The 22,675-nt window shown below is 37.9% G+C and overlaps 1 protein-coding gene across 10 annotated transcripts in view; it reads right to left on the bottom strand.

The window, feature by feature from the left end:
- Window positions 1-17,392, bottom strand: part of kif1ab (kinesin family member 1Ab) — a 30,378-nt gene extending 12,986 nt beyond the window's left edge. For 2 of the 10 annotated variants that reach the window (XM_056235545.1, XM_056235552.1), the window contains exons 1-25: window positions 17,066-17,391; window positions 14,729-14,915; window positions 12,500-12,573; window positions 12,174-12,353; window positions 11,993-12,058; window positions 11,726-11,904; window positions 10,383-10,494; window positions 10,059-10,136; window positions 9,902-9,967; window positions 9,791-9,808; window positions 9,627-9,705; window positions 9,387-9,465; window positions 8,597-8,739; window positions 6,683-6,816; window positions 6,507-6,586; window positions 6,322-6,397; window positions 6,164-6,243; window positions 3,809-3,999; window positions 3,528-3,708; window positions 3,250-3,322; window positions 3,065-3,158; window positions 2,771-2,919; window positions 2,459-2,637; window positions 1,347-1,484; window positions 677-979 (exon numbers count right to left, since the gene is read on the bottom strand). In XM_056235545.1, the coding sequence (XP_056091520.1) occupies window positions 677-979; window positions 1,347-1,484; window positions 2,459-2,637; window positions 2,771-2,919; window positions 3,065-3,158; window positions 3,250-3,322; window positions 3,528-3,708; window positions 3,809-3,999; window positions 6,164-6,243; window positions 6,322-6,397; window positions 6,507-6,586; window positions 6,683-6,816; window positions 8,597-8,739; window positions 9,387-9,465; window positions 9,627-9,705; window positions 9,791-9,808; window positions 9,902-9,967; window positions 10,059-10,136; window positions 10,383-10,494; window positions 11,726-11,904; window positions 11,993-12,058; window positions 12,174-12,353; window positions 12,500-12,573; window positions 14,729-14,834 (2,858 nt within the window). In that variant the 5' untranslated portion in view covers window positions 14,835-14,915; window positions 17,066-17,391. Of the gene's footprint in view, window positions 1-676; window positions 980-1,346; window positions 1,485-2,458; window positions 2,638-2,770; window positions 2,920-3,064; window positions 3,159-3,249; window positions 3,323-3,527; window positions 3,709-3,808; window positions 4,000-6,163; window positions 6,244-6,321; window positions 6,398-6,506; window positions 6,587-6,682; window positions 6,886-8,356; window positions 8,396-8,596; window positions 8,740-9,386; window positions 9,466-9,626; window positions 9,706-9,790; window positions 9,809-9,901; window positions 9,968-10,058; window positions 10,137-10,382; window positions 10,495-11,725; window positions 11,905-11,992; window positions 12,059-12,173; window positions 12,354-12,499; window positions 12,574-14,728; window positions 14,916-17,065 lie in introns of all 10 variants that reach the window. The other 8 variants (XM_056235548.1, XM_056235549.1, XM_056235550.1 and 5 more) reach the window with 6 other exon arrangements.
- Window positions 17,393-22,675: the final 5,283 nt, after the last annotated feature.

The following is a 22,675-nucleotide window of genomic DNA, read 5'->3' as shown; positions in this document are numbered from 1 at the left end:
CATGCTGCCATTCGGTGCAGTATCTTTCAAAACAAGGCAGAATTTATGTGATTGGCATTTAAACCACTCGCATATTAATTTAGTACTGTAGAGCCCCCCGTGTTCAAATTACTTCAAAACCGATGCCCCTTGTAACGATAAACATCCATTAGGGATCTGTCACCAGTAGTCTACTGTGATTTTCACAGGAAGTATCTTCACTTTGCTATTCCTTTTGTTCGGTTTCCTCTCATTCAGTTACTGAACACTTCAAATCCCATTGAAATGGCCTATTCAACACTGTATGCCACAATATTAGAATATCAGTGCATAGGAAAAAGGTAAAAGGGTTGTTGTCCAAACCATGTAGAAAGAGGCATTAAAACTTCCTTCAGATCAGGCCAGCAGTTTTACATTTTCAAACTCAAATCATGTAATCTAGTGAACTGTGAATTGTTTTTATTTCTAATAAATGGATATGTATATTGTTGACATAATGTCATTGTTATTTATTTATTTAATCAATCTTGGCAACAGATATTGTGACCCTTGCTGGTGCTATTTATGTGTTTGATAATTGTTGTTTGTTATGTGTTTGATTCCCTGGTAGGAAATTCTTGTAACAGACCCTGTTTTCTGTGTCTCAGTGTGAAAGAGCTAGTTTCCTCTGACAGCATGCTCCTGAAACCTCACCAACCTTCCCACTAAACTGAACAGAGGCCAGCGGTCGTAAAAGGGGTCCTGGCCATCGCTGACACCTGGGCAGTGCTCCCCCACACCATCCTCCTCCTCCTCCTCCTCCTCTCTCCCAAGCTCTGAGCCAGGGTCCTCCAAAAAGATCTCATCATCCAGGTCCTCCAACTCCTCATCCTCCACCTCGACTTTCCCATAATGCCGCTCATCGGCAAGCTCGGTTATGTCAGAGTCGGGGTCGGAGAGGGTGGGGGAGAGGGTAAGGTCACTCATGCGCTCGCTCATGCACGTGTTGAGAATGGGAGTGCTGGTGCAGCCGGAGACACGGGAACTGGGTTAGTACAACACACGTGCACACACTTGCTCACATGTAAGGCATTATTGTATGCCAGCATAAACCCAGCCATGAGTCTCCAAATCTGTGTTCGGCTAATGATCTAGTGTGTTTGGTAAGGAGTGTTCAAGCTTAGGTGTAGCATATGGATTGTCTGAATATTGAAAAATCAGTGCAAAATTGAACGAAGCCTGCACATAGCTTGCCATTCCACTCAAAAGGAAAGGAATAATGCAAATCATAGGCAGTTTCCAGTCTTGTACAGTGGAAAAACCAGCATCCACTTGACACTTTAGAGTTGCACAGCATAGAGATTGTGCTTGACTTATTGATTACTTACCGACCAACCAGTCGGAACCATGGAAAGCGGTCATAGAAAGGGTCACCACCGGACATCATATGATCACAGTCCTCAACTGTCGTACTGGGTACCTCTGCTGCCCGGTCATACATTTCTCTCATCAAATCCAGTCTTTGTCTGCAGGGACAATAGTAAAGCATCAGCAAAAGCAACAAAACATACTCTGTAATGTTTATCTGCTATGTTCTCTTTATTTGCTCACTTTTTAAGCATAAACCAAAAGAAAAAATAAGTCTGAACGTGCTTTTAAACCCCATTAGCTTTAGCCTTTTAGCTTTGAGATCTTCAACATCCTAATCTACCCCGGCCCTAAAAGGTGAAATTAACTTTTAATAGCTATAAGAATTTAAAATGTACAATATTTATCTTCTAGGAGAACAGCAAAAATGTTGATGGCACATTCTGCACATGGTGTATCTGTCACAATTATGTTCTGTCTTGTCTGCACCTGTGTCTAATTAGTTCTCTCGTTTACTAACAAAAAAGGGTACTTGCCTGTTATCCGGACCCCACGATGGCCTACCCCTAACCCCGGCCCTAAACCTACCCGTCACTGGGGTAGACCAATCAGGGACGATGGCCTACCCCTAACCCCGCCGCTAAACCTACCCGTCACTGGGGTTAAGACCAATCAGGGACGATGGCCCACCCCTAACCCCGCCCATGGTATATGGTGGGGTCCGGATAACAGGAAAGTACCCAAAAAAGTAGCAAAAATAGATTTTTAATAGGACAATATATTTTGAATGCATACACAGATGATATATCATTTAATCAGATAAGTATTTAGCTAGTGCAAAACAACGAGGGTTGTTAAACTCAAAGATGCACAAGGAATCAGTGAATTGTCTATTTATATGAACAGTCTGGACTACATTCATATGATATCAATGAAGAATTTTTTTCATGTTACACTTCTGGTGTAAAAAGTAGCTCATTACTGGAAAAGCGACGTACCATTTTGAAAATAGATGAGCTACGTAATTAGTAGCAGCGTCGCTGCTTTTAATTGGTCATTTACTTCTGATCAATAACTACAGGTTAAGACTTCACTCTTGTGGCCATATTATGTATATTTGATCTCACTGGACCTGAGTTTGTCCAGGGTCCAGTAGTGTGTGGCACCATTTTTCTGGTCCTGGACCTCTACTGCTACAATGGTGCGAGGGAACAGCCTTTTCTCCCTGTCTTTCGCTATGCTGGGGGGCAGGAGGTCAGAGGGCAGCGGGGAGTACAGTGTGTCCGTTAACAGCACAAACTGAAACTGAACCTGCAGAGAAAAAAAGGAAAGAATTATAAATTTTTTAAAGTTGGACTGTAACTTATCTAAAAAAACAACAACAATGAAATACAATGAGTTCATACAATGATCATCAGGCTGACCTAAAATGATTTCAATGTACCTTTTTTTTCAGCTCCACACTAATGGCATTAGCCTCCTTGAGGAAAATTGCATTTCCCCAGAGCAGGTCTCTGAGAGAGGTGAACTGATAGAATCGCCATTTCCGGAAAGCCCAGAGAGCCAGTTCTGTCTCCCGCTTTGTCCACGGCACTACAGGATCAAAATATGAACCCGTTAAAAAATGAGATGTCTCAGAAACATCTAAACTTTTTCAAAAAAAAATCTGTGATCTTATTATTGTATTTGATATATATTAATCAGATAATACCTATGTTATTCAAACTGTTTTACCCACCTTCTTCTTCTGGTTCCTCCTCTTCCTCTGTGGTTTCTGGGTAATATCTGGAGTTGACCTGCCTCTGAAGAGCTTCCAGCTTACTCTCATAGTCCTAAACAAAAATGAATGTTACATATGGTTAAATTGCCAGCTTCTTCAGGTTTTAACCACTTATAGACTAATTAAGTTCTAAAATGGCTTACCAGTCTCTGTTGTTCCAGAAGATTGCTTGCTTCCTCTCTCTCCTTGCGGTACTGATCCTCCAGCTCCTGTAACCTGTAAATTATGTAAGCATCAGAATAAAGCCACAAAAACTAGATATTGTACCTGGAACTAATCATAGTTTGGTTGGTTTGCTAGTTTTATTTGGTTTATCTGGTGTTTTTAGATGGGTTATTTGTGCCTTTTGATGTAATTGTCATGGATGATAAAAATTCATGCTGTTTTAGAACCACAAAAGGGCTAGTGACAGAAGTGCTACCTTTGCTCCATCTCTTGTTTCATATCAATGCCTTGTTTATCCAATAGCTCTCTCTGGGCAAAGGCCCAGTCCACCGGCTCCACAGGTGTGTCTGCACATGGGGTCCTCTCCCTCTCTTGCCGTGCTTGCTCTGGGTCATTGAAACGGAACACGTGGCTCTTGCCCATAATGATACGGTTACCTAAGATTACAGACGGAGTCACAATCTGGGTCTTACAGGCACCAAAAAAGTGTGGTTCATCAGACTGAATCTGTTTTTAGCCTGGAAACTGAAGAGCTACCTGATCTGAGAATAGTGGGCTCTGTCACTCTCTTGCCGTTAACGTAAGTCTCTGTTCCCTCACAGGGCTCCAGGACCACCGTACCCTCTCCTGAGGCATTTGTACTACTTGTAAAGATACAGTGTTCGTCTTGAATGAAATGGCCACTCAGGACAATGTCTTGCCGACTGCTGGCATCCTCACGGCCAACCCTGCAGAGGAAAATACGGAGGCCATATGTCAGAATAAAGGGGAAAAGATACAGATAGAGAAATGCCATGGGAAAATACAAAATAGATATTGGAAAAATCAGATATTGATTAATACTCATTATAAAACGGTTAGTTCCAATCCTTGATTCTGATTGGTCAATCGCTGTGCTTTATTCATGATAAAACACGGCTATGACCGCTTTACCCAACGGTTCTATTTATCACTGCGCAACACTGCAGTTCCTATGTTGTTTTTATTTGAGCTTTCATGGATATTACACATTGGAACATTGTTGCTGTTCACGGTCAGGGACTATTTTTTTTCTAGCGGAAGGAAGGCTTTTAGTGATTTTACTTCATGAAAGTTGCACTAATACATATTTTTTTTACTTTAATATTTTTATTGTGTGGTAACCGTTTTATAAAAGCAATAAGGTACTCGAGGCAAGTGCTGTATCGTGAATAAGTAACGGCTGAAGGGGTGAATAAGTACTCCGCTTCGCGTCGTGCCTATCAACGCCCTTCAGCCGTTACTTATTCACGATACAGCACAGCCTCTCGTACCGTATTGCTTACTTAAAATTCTATTATAATGATCATTTAATATCAATAAATATAATTTTTTTTACACACCAGTAGTTAATGATTAACTGAACATATATAGTACAGGAATATTACCCATTATGGAGTAGTTAAGCATGAACACACAAGAAATATCTTTAGTAGTACTGTATTACTAGCAACTTATCCATAATTACTGGCTTATTCAGTGCCATACGTAAGCAATAAGGTACGAGAGGCTGTGCTGTATCGTGAATAAGTAACGGCTGGAGGGCGTTGTTAGGCACGACGCGAAGCGGAGTGCCTGCAACCCCTTCAGCCGTTACTTATTCACGATACAGCACTTGCCTCGAGTACCTTATTGCTTTTATAAAACGGTTGCCACACAATAAAAATATTAAAGCCGAAAAATATGTATCTATGCAACTTTCATGAAGTAAAATCACTAAAAGCCTGCCTTCCGCTGGAAAAAATAGTCCCGGAACGTGAACAGCAACAGAAGTTACATATATTATTTCGCCAATAGATGGCGGCAAAGACTGTCTTTATGAGTGAGTGAGTGAGTGAGTGAGTGAGTCTGTAGAGAAGGCTTTTGAAAGGACTCGAACTTGTGATCACGGAGAAGACAGACGCAACTGACAGATGACTAACGTTATGCACGGAAAACCCCATGACTGTTAAAAGGACAAAATATGCAGCGGACATTCAAACGCATTTTTTTATTATGAATATAGGACTGACCTGAAGGAAAATGCTACGTCTACTGTAAATGCAGGTACACTCACTTACTCGATCTCTCACAATGCTCTGCTCTAGCTTTAAATGAACAATATCAATGAGATGAAACATCTGTTTAAGTTGCTAAGAGTGGTTGCTAGGGGTGTTGTGTAGTGATACATAGAACCGTTGGGTGAAGCGGTCATAGCCGTGTTTTATCGTGAATAAAGCACAGCTATTGACCAATCAGAATCAAGGATTGGAACTAACCGTTTTATAAAAATCAATAATTAATTTGGATATACTTTTCACATTAGAACAGGGGGTCAAATTGTCTTTATTACACAATTCTAACAATTAATTACTCAAAACTATAAAACTAACACTAATTTAACATAATCATTAATATTGTTCAGTTCACTTAATAGATGGTAAATCACAGAAATATAACATTATGTGAATCACTTACTACACAAAGGGTGGTTTGCACCAATAAGGATTAAGCTTAAATTCAAGGTTTCTCTAATAATTATGTGCACCAAACTATAAACCTTGTTTAAAAATAAGCAGGTTTACATTTAAACCATCATTTTTATCCTGGATTTAATTTAGGGTACAACGGGGCTAAAGGCACACCTCAACAAAAATGTGCTCCCCATAGTGTGAGATTGCAGAAAAAAATATACATGTTTTTATTAAACATTGATGGGGCAACAGATTTTGGGTAAAAATTAAATCAGAAATGTTGTTTGTTTTGTTTAAAAATCGTATAAATATACGAGGTGGCAAGGTGGGCCTTTTTGTCCACAGAGACCGTGCAATGTCTTTGAGGCCCCCCAAAGGTCCATGGGTGAATATCTTGGTTGTAAATAAACAACATTCTTACTTGGTGATTCCATCTTTAATGTAGTATAGTAAGCACTCAGACATCAGTGGATCTTCATTGAGGTTGACCAGGTGTGGAGTCTGAAACATAAAGAAGTGCTTGTTGAAGCATATGACTTGACTAGCTTCCTTTTAGAATACACTAAACAATCCTCTAACCTTCTTTGGTGAAAAGACTCCAACAGTTCCTCCATCTTCCCTCATCGCCACACCCATTTCAGCTAAAAGTGCCTCCCTAATGACAATAGATGTTTTTTTTACAAATGAACTAAGAAACTTGAATCATTTCATACACATAATTCCATACACATTTCAAGATAAAAGCCCTCCCAGGGATCTCCAACCTTTCCATTCTAATGCCCTCTGTGCGGCGAAGCTTCTCTTCCCAAGTTTCATTGAGTTCTGCGATTATCTTCTCAGTTTCCTAGTTGGAAAAGAGGTTGACATTAAAAAGATCAGCACTGGCCCTTATTAATTTATCAAACCATCCATCCAGTCGTCCCACCATCCTCTCGCTCACCTTCAGCCTCTCAATGGCTTCCTCGCTTCCCGGGCTGAACATGATCCGGTCATGCAGGCTGCTGATGGAGCCAGCTCGGCTGGACAGGGCAGAGAGAGAGGGGGAGGGGCTCATCCCTGTCATGGCATGGGTCACTGTGGAGAAATCACCCCTTTGATTGACAGCCTGGATGCTATTGATATTAGTCTTGTAACTGGACAAGTCTGGGCAACAAGTGGGAATGACAGGTTGGAGAGTCAAGGGAGAAAATTGAGGTAAGAGAAAAAGGAAAACCATGGAAACAGAAAAGAAGGGGAAGGAGGAAGAGTAGAAAGTGTCAAACATAAAGCTCAACAACAAATTAAAAGAGGTTATAAAGCTGCAGGGCGCGAGGCAGACGGCATCAATTTGGGGACTTCGGACGCTGTTGTGTGTGTGTGTTTTTTTTTTAAAGTAAATCAGAAGATCAAAAACATGATTATTAATGGATTTTCCCCTCATGCCTCAAATTCATTGGACCATGCTTGAGATAATGAGCATGGAGATGAACTGAACACTCAATGTAATATTGATCTGTGACTGCACAGAACTACATGCCTATGCTTTACAAAGAGGCAAATTTCAAGCAAACCTCGAGAGCGCCTCTGGACCATCAGAGCAGCAATGTACAATTATGTCAGAATAATACGATTTATTTAAACTGATTAGATAAAATCACACAGCATAGACTTTGGTGGTCCAGAGATTCCTGCTTTGGTTATCGCAGGGGTTGGCAACATTACGAATGGTCAATGTTGGCAGACACATGAAAAGGACAGAGGATTTATGATTGTTATATGATTGTAATATTATTTAGTTGTTTATTCTAAAATGTTGAAGTCAAAGTCCAAAATGAACACTCGTCAAGCAGTAAATATGGGTAAAAATAGTCTTTGGAGAGTAAATGTTGTATGATCTGAATCTGAATTGCAAAACAAAATAATATTTAAATATTTAAATAATACACTTACTGACAATTCAGATTAAAGGCATGCTAATTTCCTATAAACCTGCATAATTCCATAAATTTTATCCATAATTCTCCAAAACTCTAAGTGGCAATATTCCTCATATTAAAGGTTCACTCAAAAATAAAAATGTAGTCATTGTTTACTCATCCTCGTGTCGCTCCAAACCTGTATGACTGTCTTGTCTTCTATGGAGCACAAAGGGAGATATTCTGAAGAATGTTGGTAACCAATCAACATTGGACCGCTTTGTCTTCCATTGGGAAAAAATACGTGATTTCTCACAATATCTTCTTTTATGTTCAACAAAAGAAATTAAGCCATACAGGTTTGGAATGACATGAGGGTGATCAAATAATGACAGAATTAAAAAAATTTGGTGAAATCTTAAATAGGGATCTCTTTAAGCCACCAAAGCAAAAATGTAAGAAAAATCATAATGTATTAGACAAATCAAAAACTGACCTGTGCAACCTTAATAAATGTATATATCCTATGAGTTGCGCAGTCCAGTTCACAGTGCTGCATGGGTGACAAACTTTGGCACTGCTTTGTTTATTTTTCCACTCAAAAAATATAGCTTTATTACAAATAAAAAATTTGAATAAAATAAACTTAAGGGAAAAAAAAGTTGCCGACCCCTGGGTTATTGTAAGCTGTGAAGCATTTAGAGTGCCAAAATACACACATTTGAGAGCAGACATCCCAGGAGCTTGTGCCCGATATGCTGAGAGAAACAGAGAGAGAAGACAAATCCTTCAGACACATTCCTAGAGCTGTCTGACCCTCAGGTTTCTGATAATGTAATTGTAGAGAATATTTGCTTTTCTAGGATCATTGTCTTGGCAGCATTTGCATTTTAAATTCAATTTTAAGAAGAATGAAATGTTGTAACTCCTCTGTTTAAAATATATCACAGGTGACTCACTCTCAATGATGTCTCCAAGACCCTGAGCATAAAGCAGATCCTTCAGACGAGCCACCTCTTCCTTCAACTCACGCACCAGGCGGTTGTTGGGGTCTTCGTTGATGACGGCGTTGCAACGGATCTGCTTGGCTCGGTCAGCATATCTGTGACAGTGATATTGCTATTAACTATCCCAAAACAGCATCAGAATGTCATAAATAGTCCAGTATTTAGAATCAACATTAACTGGTAGTAATCACAACTCTGACTGAACACCTACATCAGCCCGGAAGAATGGCTTTTTAGCCCGAAAAATAAAATAACTTCTGTCATTTTGTTCAAATTTGTTTTTCAAATCCTGAATTGTTATTTTTATTCAATGGAACAGAAAAGAAGAAATGTAGCATGCCCACACATTTTTTTCTATACGATGAAAGTGAACGTGAACACCTTTACAGCAACATTATCCATATAACCAAGTAACCCATAAGACTTGCACACTGAATCCAAAGTCTTCTGGAATGATTTGTTTGAAATATGTTTATGGTGCTTTTTAGTCATTTTCAGAGCTTGACAGCTTCTGGTCGCCATTTACTTTCATTAAATGGACAAAAGAGTACCATTAACACTCAGCTAAACTTCACAAACACAAACAAAAGTCATATGAGTTTGGAACAACATGAGGGTAATGATCATTGTTTTCCATAAAGTGCATTTCTTGTAACATACTGAAAAAGTGTGTAGTATTTCGTGACCCTATTACCGTAATCTAATATTAAGTAATACCTTTATGGCATCATGTTGTTCTTACCTGAGCGTGCTGAGTGTCTCATCATAGTTAATATCGGCAGGGCTTAGAGCTGCTACCATGGCAGTGCGAGAGTTACCTCCTGATAAATGAAAAACATTGTACCTTCAGGAACGTTTTTATTGTTTTTGGACCATACCACAGTTAAACTGACCATGTTGACTGCAATATGAAATGCTTTAATTAATGGAGAGCAATGATTATTGTTAAAAAGGTGTGTGCAAAGTGCATGAAGCTTCGTACCAAGGTTTTCCCTCAGCAGCCATGTCAGAACTGAATCTCTGTATGGAATAAAGCTCTCAACTTTCTTCTTCTTCTTGTTCTGTAGGGAGAACAGAAGCCATGTCAATTGTCAAAGCTACAGCCATAATGCTTGATTATTACAGAAAGATTCAATCGATCCTCACCTTGTTTGGTGCAGAGTCCTACAAAAGAAAAGAAAACATTTTAAAAACGTTTACAGATCTTTACTTTTCTTTTAACAACAACATTCCTATTTAAATTGAAAGAATTCTTACTATCTCGGCCAACGCAGAGATAACTTTGCCCAGTGTTGTTAAAGATTTGTTGATATTGGCTCCTTCCTAGAAAAGGGACAAAGCATTCACATTTAAAGGATGCACTCATCTGAAATGACACATTTCATGAAACTCTGTTGAACTTAAAGTGACTCACCTTAAGTCTAGTGCCTTTAGCTCCAGTAGAATCCGCCCGCTCACTCCCTGCCAAGTCTACCAAGCTGATTTTGCTGACCTGTTTGAGAACGAAAATGTTGTGTCTCAGAACAGTAAAGCGCTCTAATGCACATACCAGCAAGTTCAGCAACTGTCAAACTGCCAACATCCATCAGTGATGTTCGAACTGCAGGGAGTCCACTCACCTACCTCTACATTCTAGTCTATTTCTGAAAAGGCAGTCACACATTCTCATATAGAACAATGCTAAACACAGCTACACATGGAGGCCTGCTGGGAAAGGCTGAAGGAGAGGATGAGGTACCTTTTCAGACGTGTTTTCTGAATCACTATCATGTCGTTTCTGTGTGAAGATGATGTTGAATACAGCATGGGAGCGGCTGCTGGTCTCATTCATGTTGGTGGCCGCCACAGTCCTGCGAATGAACAGCATGGTAAGCAAAAGTGATGCAGTGGTGAATTGATTTGTTTAATTTCAGTGCATTTAACATAAATACATTTTCTTGCCATTCAAATACAAAGTAAGGATTTGTGCTTCTTTTTAGATGAGTACAACTTTCAACTTTTTTACATTTAGGCTCTATACCCTCAAAATTATGTGCAGCAATAGACTGCCATTCAAAAATTCGGGGACAGTAGTATATACGGTATATTTTTAAAGAAATTAATAGTTTAATTCAAAAGTGACAGTTTATAATGTTTATAATATTACAAAATATTTAAAGGGGTGATGAACTGAGAAATCAAATTTTCTTTGAGCTTTTGACATCTAAGAGTTCATCATATTATAAGAATATCCTGTAAGTTTCAGAACTGAAAACGTCCTTGTTAGTCCAATAAAAGCTTTTATTGACACCAGGCTCAGCAAACGACTCATTTTTCAAAGTGGGGAACTATGACGACAAAGAGGATAAAACATCACCCCCGCAGAAGATCATCAACGCCTACTTCAACACGGCCGGTTTAGCCCCGCCCTCCGATTCGCGCATTACACGAAACTCATTATAATATGCAAAACTATTATCCACTCACAGCAGTGGGTGTTTACTTCCAAGTCTTCAATGCGAGACGCCCATAAAAACCGAGCGTTTTTGAGCTAGGCTCAAAACTAGGGTAGAAAATAGCCTATTACTTATTCATTTTGATGTTTTTGAATGTAAAAACCAAGCGAACGTCATAAGTTGACCCCAGACAACAATATAAAAAAAATTAAAAAGCCAGTTCATGACCCCTTTAAAATAAATAAACGCTGAACTTTCTATTCATCAAACAATCCTGAAAAAAAAGAAATGTATCATGGTTTCCACAAAAATATTAATGTTTTCAACATTGATAATAATAAGAAATGTTCCGTGTGCAGCCAATCAGAATATCTGAATGATTTCTGAAGGATCATGTGGTACTGAAAATATATGAGTAATGATGCTGAAAATGCAGCTTTGCCATAACAGGAATAAATGACATTTTAAATCTATTCCAATAGAAAACAGTTATTATTAAATTGCAATAACATTTCACAATATTACTGTTGTTCCTGTATTTTTGATCAGATAAATGCAGTCTTGAGACTACTTTCAAAAACATTTAAAACTTTTGAAGGGTAGTGTAATTCAGAGATGCCCCATACTGCACTTAAATTTGTGTCACCTGGCCTTGTTTCCAGAGTCCATCAGGTCCTGAATGTCATTGTAGGAAGTAACAGCCAGTTTTGACAGGTCCTCCACATACGGCCCCATCAGAGGATGCTCTCGCACACGCAGATTCCCTTTGTTCTTTGGGTTCAGAAGGTCCCGCACACGCTCACAGTAGATCTCCATGTAACTGACCTGAAAAAAAAAAAAAAAACAGAACAATTTTCACTTGCTCTACAGATTCTGTTAAGAATGCAATTTATGATGAAGGTGTTGCTCTTACCTCAACTGAGTATGACATGCTGTTGTCATTATTGTTATTGAACTTGGTAAACAGGTCCTCACATAGCTGTCACAGAGAGATTAAGCATTGAGAATGTTTTTCCACAAACTTGGAAGCATCTGAGCTATTTGCTACAAAGACAGTGATAATGTCAATAACACATGGTATTATAGTATACTACCAATGGGATGATGCCTTCTTGGTCTTTCTCTTGCTTGCCCATCATGGTATATGACTTTCCGGCCCCAGTTTGCCCATAGGCAAAGATACAGACGTTATATCCCTCGAAGGCATGCAGAAGCATTTCCTCCCCTATGTCTTTATAAACCTGCCTTTGGCATGCAAAGTTCACATCTTCTGGCTGTTGAAGACAGAAACACACAGAGCCCCAAGGGAAATCATCTTAAATGTCTCAAGAACAGCCATCATGATCATAGTAGAATTCAAAATAGCAGCAGTGAGTTGCATAAGAGGCAGATTCACCAGTTAATGTGTCAAGAAACTCACCGACGTATGCGACCAATAGGAATAGTCAAAGTTGAAGCTCTTGTTCTCCTTTGGCTGTTTTGGATTTATAATTGCTAGAAAGCAAAAAGAACATGTCTATAAGAATAAATCTACAATCTATTGGACAAAACAACAAACTACCATACATTAAACTATTTCCCCATTTTCATTTAATTTCATTCATGATCAGACCTGAAATCTCTTATGCCAAAAGATGGTGCTAAAAACCTCATAATGAGGATAGAAGAACGTCATTATTCTTGTAAATATATTACACTACTGTCCAAAAAAAAAATTTTTTTAAGAATTATTTTAATTCAGCAGGGCTGCATTAAATTTATCAAAAGTGACAGTAAAGACATTTATGTTTCAAAAGATTTATGTTAAATGCTGTTCCTTTAAACTTTTTATTCATAAAAGAATTCTGGGAGAAAAAAACAGTTTCCACAAATATATTACGCAGCACAACTGTTTTCAATATTGAAAATAATAAGAAATGTTTCTTGAGCAGCAAATCATCATATTATAATGATTTCTGAATGATCATGTGACACTAAAGACTGGAGAAATGATGCTGGAAATGTAGCTTTGACATCACAGGAATATATATATATTTTTTTAATAAAATAGAAAAACTATTATTTTAAATTGTAATAACATTTCACAATATTACTATTTTTACTGTATTTTTGATCAAATAAATGCAGCCTGGGTGAGTATAACAGACTTCTTTCCTAAATATTAAAACTTATATAAAAAACTTGCCAACCCCAAACTTTTGAACAGTAAAGTACACTCCAAATAAACAAATAATTTATATTCAACTATAATTATAAATGATATGGCATTTATATAAATTAAGACCTGACTTTCTGTTTATTTATCCACAAAAGCCATGTCCAAAAATGACAAAAAATATAAAAAATCATTCAATATCTCAATGTAGTCATCCTAACAGCATACTGGTAATATACCCTATAAGGCTATATGCATAATGTAGGCATGTTTCAAGACAGATGAGTCTAAGGAAGCGTGAATCATGCCATCCCTTGGGTTCTGGGAATGAGGTCATGAACCTCCCTGCATCCTCTCACTAGCACAAAGCCGTGCAGTGTGTCTGACCTCACACTCTGCATCAGCTGACTCTGTTTTCCCACTCATGCTGCAGGCAGAACAATAGGACGCTTTACAGTTTTTGGAGCTGCTCTAGAAACGCTGGCTGGAAATGCAACAGATTGGCCTGAAATGGGCAATGTTTCTGAACATGTACAGCTAGGATACAAAGATTTTTGCTCCATGAGTTAAGAAAATGAAACAGAGATGAATATTTCTGGTTTCAGTTTATCTTGATGGTCCCTTTAACACATTCTGTTGACTCAAAGTAACGTTGCACCTACATGTCTACTAACTCTCATTAGAGTGTATTAGTAGACTAGAAGGGTTAGAATAAGTTGACATGTAGTTGCAAAGTTACTTATAGTCAGTAGAATGTCTGTTAGAGGACCATCACCATTAAGAATTAGCAAATAGCAGTCAGTCTACTAATACTCTAATGATATGTAGTTACAAAATTAGTTATAGTCAAGAAGCATTCAAAAGGGACCATCAAAATAAAGTGTTTCTACCATATTTCTTACTGTCCATGAAACAGTATTTTCCATTAAAAATATTACACTTTTTTTATAATTATGGCAATATTATCTTGCTATGTTGTGTTTCTCTAGCATCATAGAATCTAATAATAAGTGTTATTGTGCCACTCTCCGCATCAAACTATATGAGATGAACCAGTCTCCATCTCTAAGTGAAAATGTGATTTTGTTCCTCATATTTTTGTTTTCATGGATTATTCCAAGAATATTACATATAAATTACTAAAATTCGATACTAAATACTAAAAAAAAAAAGAGTTTTTTTACTATGAAACAAATAGTAAGTCAACAAATCTAGTCAGGTGGTGACAGCACACCCAATCAATTAAAGCTAACCTTTACCGAAACCAAAAGCATGACCCCTTTGACATTTTCAAACCCGTAAGCCTAGAGATGCAATGTTTTCTCTCATGGGGGTGCTGATGAGAGACCATCAGAATAAATATTTCATTACGATCATAAATTATTACTACAGCATAGTGGGCAGACTGGGCACACTGGCATGCATCTCTTACTTAAATTAGTTCAAATTATCATTGACAGCAAGTGAAAACAGATGTGTTGAAAGAGCACTCACTGGTGGTGTTGCCTGACATCTGGATGATACACTTGCTATCTTTTCCAATCTCTCGTGAATTGAAGGGTCGGACCCTCACAGCTACTTTCACCGAGGCACATGCCATGGTGTCTGAGTGCTGGGGCTTTGCTACTGCACAGGATCTGATTGGACGAAGCCCTGCCAGGAATCAGAGGCCACCTGCCACCTGTAGAGAGAAACACTGACATGCTATGTGTTGCAATCATACTTTTTTTTCATTATAAAAAAAAAGGGGTATGAGCATTTCTATTCTTTAAATATATGTGAAACTTACTTCACTATAGAATACTACAGTATAGATGCAAACCGAGGCAAGAAATGTGTTAAGGCCTACACTTTAGATTTAGTACCTCAATTCACTTAGAAATAATAAATAAATAATTAAGGAAAAATCTCATGAATCTGTTCAGGATCTTGTACTGGCTAAGATATGCTATTGATAATCTAATTTAGGTAATGGAGCTCTCTGAGATCCAGACCATGACTAATCAGGACTATCACATTCAGCAGATTACTGTACACTTGATATGGCTATGTGAATTCATAACCTCTAAAACTAGCTATATAGCAAAACAGGCTTACAAACAGGTTTAGGATTCATATGGGCACATTTAATAACTAATAAAATAACCAACAGCCTGTTCACAACATATGTTACAATGCCTACATGCTGTAAATCATACTCTGGGTTAGTGACATTTCATTTTAACAACTCTTAAGAGACTATTACATCTTACATAATAACCCATTTGATAACTGCCCAACTGTGGGCATAAAACTTAATCCATTAAAGGGGAAAAAGGGGGGAAAAGAAAAGGAAGTGGGTCAAAATTATATAACTTAAATTATTTTGTACTACATTAGAAATTTTGTCCAAGTTCTTTAAAGAACCAAATAGGCTATATTTCAACATTTAGTATGGAAAAATTATCCTGTTCATTTACAGTTGATTCGTTTTTTGTTTTATTGGCAACTTCAAGTGGGATATATGGCCTACCTACCCGTTGTCAAAAATAATTAAGTGAAATATTAAAAATGAAAAATAAAATGTAGCCTAAAAACAAGCTGTGGTGGTACGTTAGCCTAAATTTGAACAAGATTTATCCATACTGAAAAAGACTGGGCTGGGTGCCATCCTTCGAGTGGAAAATCACAGTTATGTTTGTACACAATACGGCGCATTGAGCTACTGTTATTCGCGCACACAGTCCTCGTATAGTCTACTGAAAATGGCTGCCCTGACCGTCAGCCAATACAGTCATGATCAGCTGTGATGGACGGGCGTTTGCGTCAGCTTACTTCAGTCCACCCGGCAAAACAAACGCAATGAATCCGTTTCAACGGCCATTAAGCAAATCACGGAGGACAAGCAGATATCCTAAACAAGGTTATAATATATAAATATGTATTCCATCTGTTTATTTAGAGCTGCCTCTGCGTAGATGCTGCGATGCGGCAGTAACACCCCATATACACTGAGACGCGACAAATAAAAACGCTCCCAATATAATCTATGAAACTATCTACACAATTATAATCGGCATTACTAGTTTGCATAGGCTTTAAAGGGGTGCTCGAGATTGTCGCGTCGCGGTAGACTTGTGGTGTTAAAGTCTGTATGGCACTATTTTCTCAGAATCCTGAGTCCAGAGCAGAATAACCAAATACAGAATTTCGAATTTCCGATATTAAATCCTACGTAAATCGTTCCCTCCTCCACAAATATTAGTGCGTAGGCTACTTTAAATACACTAAAGCACCTCAAAATAATAATAAAAATAATAATAGCCTACAAATAAAAAAAATAATACGATCGTTATTCATACCGAAGGCATTTCACTGAGTAATTATCAGTTCAATCTGACCGGCCTTTGAAATTGAAAACATCTAAATAACGGAAAAGGCCCCGATTTCATGGCCTCACCCTTCCAACATAAACAGCATCCTTCAGCACGGTGGCCAATCTCAGCGCTGTCAATACATAAGACTGGCTAAAGCCATACATTAAATGTCCTTTGATATCCAATAATAATAAAACAATTTATGTGTGTGCTAAAATAGTATCACTATAGTAGCTACAAGATCAAATTTGAACAAATAATTCTATCCATTCTGTGAAGACAGTTTTCCTTTTAGATCTATCTCCAGATCTTTTTCATTTTTTGCTGACTGTTTTGTATTCCACCAGCCTCTGTGTGGCTTTCCGGACAAAACAAGAGTGGAATAGTGCACCACCCTCCTTATTCTCATTAGAGACATGAACAACACTGATTATAAAATAGGCCTAAACAAACAATAATCAAAACCTCACTTAACTGATTCCTGATGGCAATATCCTGTTGAGATTGCGGACAGCAGTGAGTTATTCCATCAAGTCTGCTTCCATCCGTCGTCTTCTTCCTCACCCAGTTGTTTTATTTTTTCCTATCTATAGGCTCTCAGCCTCTCCCTAGTCCAGCGACATCAATGCAGGTGGAGCCCCCCCTGGCAAGACCATCCGACTGAGGGAGACTGGTTTTGCAGGGCCTGGTACGCAGTGGTGCATCAAGAAGGGCCAAGCAGAGGGAGGGGTTAATGGATGTGAGGATGTGTTGAGAGAGAGTGTTTCTTCAGACTAACACAAAATGGCTCTTATGGTGGAGCCAAGGATGCTGATCAGCCGTGAGTCGCTGATGACATCATCAGTGTGGGAGCTAGCGGCATTGATGCAGCACTGGGAGTGGGAGGGAGGGAGGGAGGGATCGAAAGAGAGAATGGGAGGCTGAGAGCCACAGACAGAAAGGAGGACGCTGTTAAAAAAGACCACGGTCATGGATTTGCTTCCGTGTCCTCGAATGTAAACCACAGTGTTAAAAGCACAAAGAGCTCATTTTAAATTCCAAGCTTAGCCAGCAGAGTCTGTGTCTCAGCCTGCACAGCACAGACCCCTCTCAATGAACTCATCATGAACGGTAGAGGGTGCCAGCTAAGCTTATGCAAGGAGACAAACAAGTTGGGTTCACTTAAAAAAAGGGATCTGAATTATTTAAAATAATAATAATAATAGTAAGAAATTGGGGAAAAGACTGTAACGCCTGCTGAAAATTCAGCTTTGCCATCACAGGAATAAATCGTATTTTAAAATAAGTAAAAATTGGAAACAGTTAAAGTAAACCAAGTTACAGTTAAACATATTCACATAATTGTACTATATTTTTGATCAAATAAATAACGCCTTAATTGGTGAACATGCACTTTAAAAAAAGTCGCTGCCTTAAATTTTTCAGTACAACATTTTGGATGTTTAAGTAATTTCAACTTAAATTACATTAAATTGACTTAAAAAAAAGTTTAATCTTGTATAACATAAAAAAGTTACAAATTGCTTAACTTATTTTGATAAGTTTAAAGCAATGTAGAAACATATGTTGTCATAAATTATTGATCATTAGGAGACTTATGTCGAAAACAATAAAAAATCTTCCATACAAAAGTTTTGGTTCAGTGTGTATATTTTTTGTAAAAAATGTTAAATACTTTGATAGCTGTACAAAGTAATATCGACTGAACCATTGTCAATGGTGTGTGTAGGGTAGAGTGGGGGGAAACGCCCTTAAAGGGTTAGTTCACCCAAAGATGACCTCCGTTCATCTTCGGAACACAGTTTAAGATATTTTAGATTTAGTCTGAGAGTTTTCTGTCCCTCTATTGAAAATGTATGCATGGTATACTGTCCTTGTCCAGAAAGGAAATAAAGACATCATCAAAGTAGTCCATGTGACATCAGTGGGTTAGTTAGAATTTTTTGAAGCATCGAAAATACATTTTGGTCCAAAATAACAAACTACGACTTTATTCAGCATTGTATTCTCTTCCAGTTCTGTTGTCAATCCGCGCTCAGTGACGCTGATGACGTGTTATCTGGTGCGTCCGTGCTGAATAAAGTCGTAGTTTTTGTTTTTTTCGATGCTTCAAAAAATTCTAACTAACCCACTGATGTCACATGGACTACTTTAATGATGTCTTTATTTCCTTTCTGGACAAGGACAGTATACCGTACATACATTTTCAATGGAGGGACAGAAAGCTCTCAGACTAAATCTAAAATATCTTAAACTGTGTTCCGAAGATGAACGGAGGTCTTACGGGCTTGGAACGACATGAGGGTGAGTCATTAATGACATAATTTTCATTTTTGGGTGAACTAACCCTTTAAGCATGTCATTTTTTTTTTCTCTAAAAACAAAAGTTAAATGTGTCTTGAATAGTTTTCAGTGACAATGACATAAATTATAAACCAAGTGTGAAAAATGTCCAGAGTTTTCATGTTATTAGATTTTTAACAAAAATTGTATTTGTGTAATTCGTTTTGCCCCACACAGCTACAGTAAAATGTCCCATTCTGAAAAAAAAGCCATTTGCTTTATACATTTACTGCAAAGTCAGAGTACAAGCAGTTTTAGCTTAAAATTAAAAAGGCCAGCCAAAATAACAATATAAATATGAACTTTATGGTTTATGAACCATGCTGAAAATCAGCCTATTTGAAAAATATTTGTTAGCTGATGCTAACTTGAGGTAATTTTTAAATATAAAGTCGAAATATTTTTATTCAACCACCTAGATAGATTACATTTGATGGAAAAACAAAGGATGTGATGTTCAGACCATAGTAACTACAGTAATTATGATAGTGGGAAGCAATGCCCCCTGGGGGGGGCGTTTTACCACAAGTTGGGGGCGTTTTATCCAGGTTGGGGGAAAAATTTTCATCCTAAAAATATAGGCTAATTAAATTTTCCCTAAATAACGTGTACTCCCTAACTACAGGCCCTTACTATTCTCATATAATCTATAACTGTGATGTTCTGCAAAACAACAAGTAGCCTAGTAATTTTTCTTATTGCTGAAAATTATATCACTAACGTGAAATCCGTTTTCTGTTCACATTGAATACTTCTAAATCACTCTTGTCAACTTAGTCCATAGCAACAACAAAAATATATCTCGACTTTATCTGGTGGTTATTTTGGGGAAAACCGTAGTTAATGAAACCTTGGTAAATATTCAATGTAAAACATAAAAAGTAATTTTGAGATAATATTAAAAGTAACATTGTGAAATAAACACAATTATCTCCTTTTTTACTCTGATGCATAAGCAAGAAAAAACTATTTTGAAGATAAATCTATTATTGTACTAGTCAAATTAAAAATGTAATAATTTCAATGGACTAAAATAGTTTGAGCAGAACAGCCCCATCTACTGGGCAGCTGACATCATTCTGCTCACTATTACAAAAGTGGATGTCAATTTAAATATATACTCAATTTTTGAAATAGCATTTGAAGGTCAACCACGTCTCCATTAGTCAATATGCATTGCATACATGTCTTGTCTTTCACAAAAGCATGGCAAGAGTTGCATCTCTCTTACTCTGGCTTGTGAAGTGGGTGTTGAGCCCCACCAGTGCAAAGGGCACACAAGGGTAAACATTGCGTTTCCACTTATTTACTGTGCAGACTAATTATTTACTGCAGGATAAGTGATGGGGACCAGTGCTCTGGTCAAAGTTCCTGCTCTGACATCAGCATCTGCTTCCTATGACACAAGACTGGTGTGTTTTGGAGAATCACTGTGTTCTGATCAGGTTTTGTACAGAGTAAGCATTTTAGTACTGAATGGGAACAGCACAATCTATTCATGTTAACACTTTGCTCATTCATTTATACAAAAATGATCAGATATATAAATATAGCTGAATATTAAATATATTTAAACTCACAAAATCATTACATAATTAAAATAATAAAATTTGATTTTAGTTAGATACATTAATAAATTATAGAAATTATTCAAATGCAAATAATAAGGAATAACTAGTTTGCAGTTATATATATATATATATATATATATATATATATATATATATACACTCACCGGCCACTTTATTAGGTACACCTGTCCAACTGCTCGTTAACACTTAATTTCTAAGCAGCCAATCACATGGCGGCAACTCAGTGCATTTAGGCATGTAGACATGGTCAAGACAATCTCCTGCAGTTCAAACCGAGCATCAGTATGGGGAAGAAAGTTGATTTGAGTGACTTTGAACGTGGCATGATTGTTGGTGCCAGAAGGGCTGGTCTGAGTATTTCAGAAACTGCTAATCTACTGGGATTTTCACGCACAACCATCTCTAGGGTTTACAGAGAATGGTCCGAAAAAGAAAAAACATCCAGTGAGCGGCAGTTCTGTGGGCGGAAATGCCTTGTTGATGCCAGAGGTCAGAGGAGAATGGCCAGACTGGTTCGACCTGATAGAAGGGCAACAGTGACTGAAATAACCACTCGTTACAACCGAGGTATGCAGCAATGCATTTGTGAAGCCACAACACGCACAACCTTGAGGCGGATGGGCTACAACAGCAGAAGACTCCACCGGGTACCACTCATCTCCACTACAAATAGGAAAAAGAGGCTACAATTTGCAAGAGCTCACCAAAATTGAACAGTTGAAGACTGGAAAAATGTTGCCTGGTCTGATGAGTCTCGATTTCTGTTGAGACATTCAGATGTTAGAGTCAGAATTTGGCGTAAACAGAATGAGAACATGGAACCATCATGCCTTGTTACCACTGTGCAGGCTGGTGGTGGTGGTGTAATGGTGTGGGGGATGTTTTCCTGGCACACTTTAGGCCCCTTAGTGCCAATTGGGCATCGTTTAAATGCCACGGCCTACCTGAGCATTGTTTCTGACCATGTCCATCCCTTTATGGCCACCATGTACCCATCCTCTGATGGCTACTTCCACCATGTCACAAAGCTCTAATCATTTCAAATTGGTTTCTTGAACATGACAATGAGTTCACTGTACTAAAATGGCCTCCACAGTCACCAGATCTCAACCCAATAGAGCATCTTTGGGATGTGGTGGAACGGGAGATTCGCATCATGGATGTGCAGCCGACAAATCTGCGGCAACTGTGTGATGCCATCATGTCAATATGGACCAAACTCCCTGAGGAATGCTTCCAGCACCTTGTTGAATCTATGCCACGAAGAATTGAGGCAGTTCTGAAGGCAAAAGGGGGTCCAACCCATTACTAGCATGGGGTACCTAATAAAGTGGCCGGTGAGTGTATATATATACTAAGTCTTAATAATGTCCAGCTGATGTGAACTTTCTAAGTAGCCAGTTGCCCTTCACTGTACTATTACCATATTACCATGTACTATAAAAATATTCAGAATTGTTTCAACAAATGTCGAAACAATTCTGAATATTTTTATAGCTTCTTTTAAACACTGAAATAAAACCATATTAAAAATTGAGAATCAAAAAAAAAAAATGTGCTTAAAGTTTGTAAACTGAAATATCATTATATGTGCACCAGCCATACATTAACATGCTCTGAAGATCTAATGTGCTGCACACAGACCCAAGTGAGAGACAAATGAGATGAGTTGTAAGTATCAATGTTGTTCATGTGTGTTTGTTTACAACAACCAATTGACTGTACTGAGCTGGTAAACAAGTGGACAGTAAATGAATCAATAGAGCACCTTGTAAAGGATGTAAACAAAAACTCACTTTTGTCTGTTTGATAAAACAATTATGCAAATATGGGCCTTATTACTTCTACATATTTCTCTTTACCTGAAGAGGATAGAAGTTTTAAAGTAACTAAACCAGCATCGAACTCACTTATCTCCTAATCTAACAATATGAATAAATATAGGCTAGATAGCCATTAAAAATATAAAATACTGCATTTAAATCCCTGTCGACCCACTGACTAATCGACTGCAGCATTTTAATCTCTCAGTACAGGGCAGTTTAACTTTGTGAAAAAGTTCAGATAAACACCTGTGCTCTGTTTACGTGCTCTGTATTTTTGTGAGGTTTCAGGAAACTAGGGTTAAAATCTCGAATCAAAGGACAAAA

This window comes from Rhinichthys klamathensis, unplaced genomic scaffold, assembly GCF_029890125.1.
Source record: "Rhinichthys klamathensis goyatoka isolate OS25496 unplaced genomic scaffold, OSU_Roscu_1.1 h1tg000422l_1, whole genome shotgun sequence".
NCBI classification, from domain to species: Eukaryota; Metazoa; Chordata; class Actinopteri; order Cypriniformes; family Leuciscidae; genus Rhinichthys; species Rhinichthys klamathensis.
The sequence above is the reverse complement of the archived record's forward strand: the minus strand, read 5'-3'. Positions and strand labels throughout refer to the sequence as shown.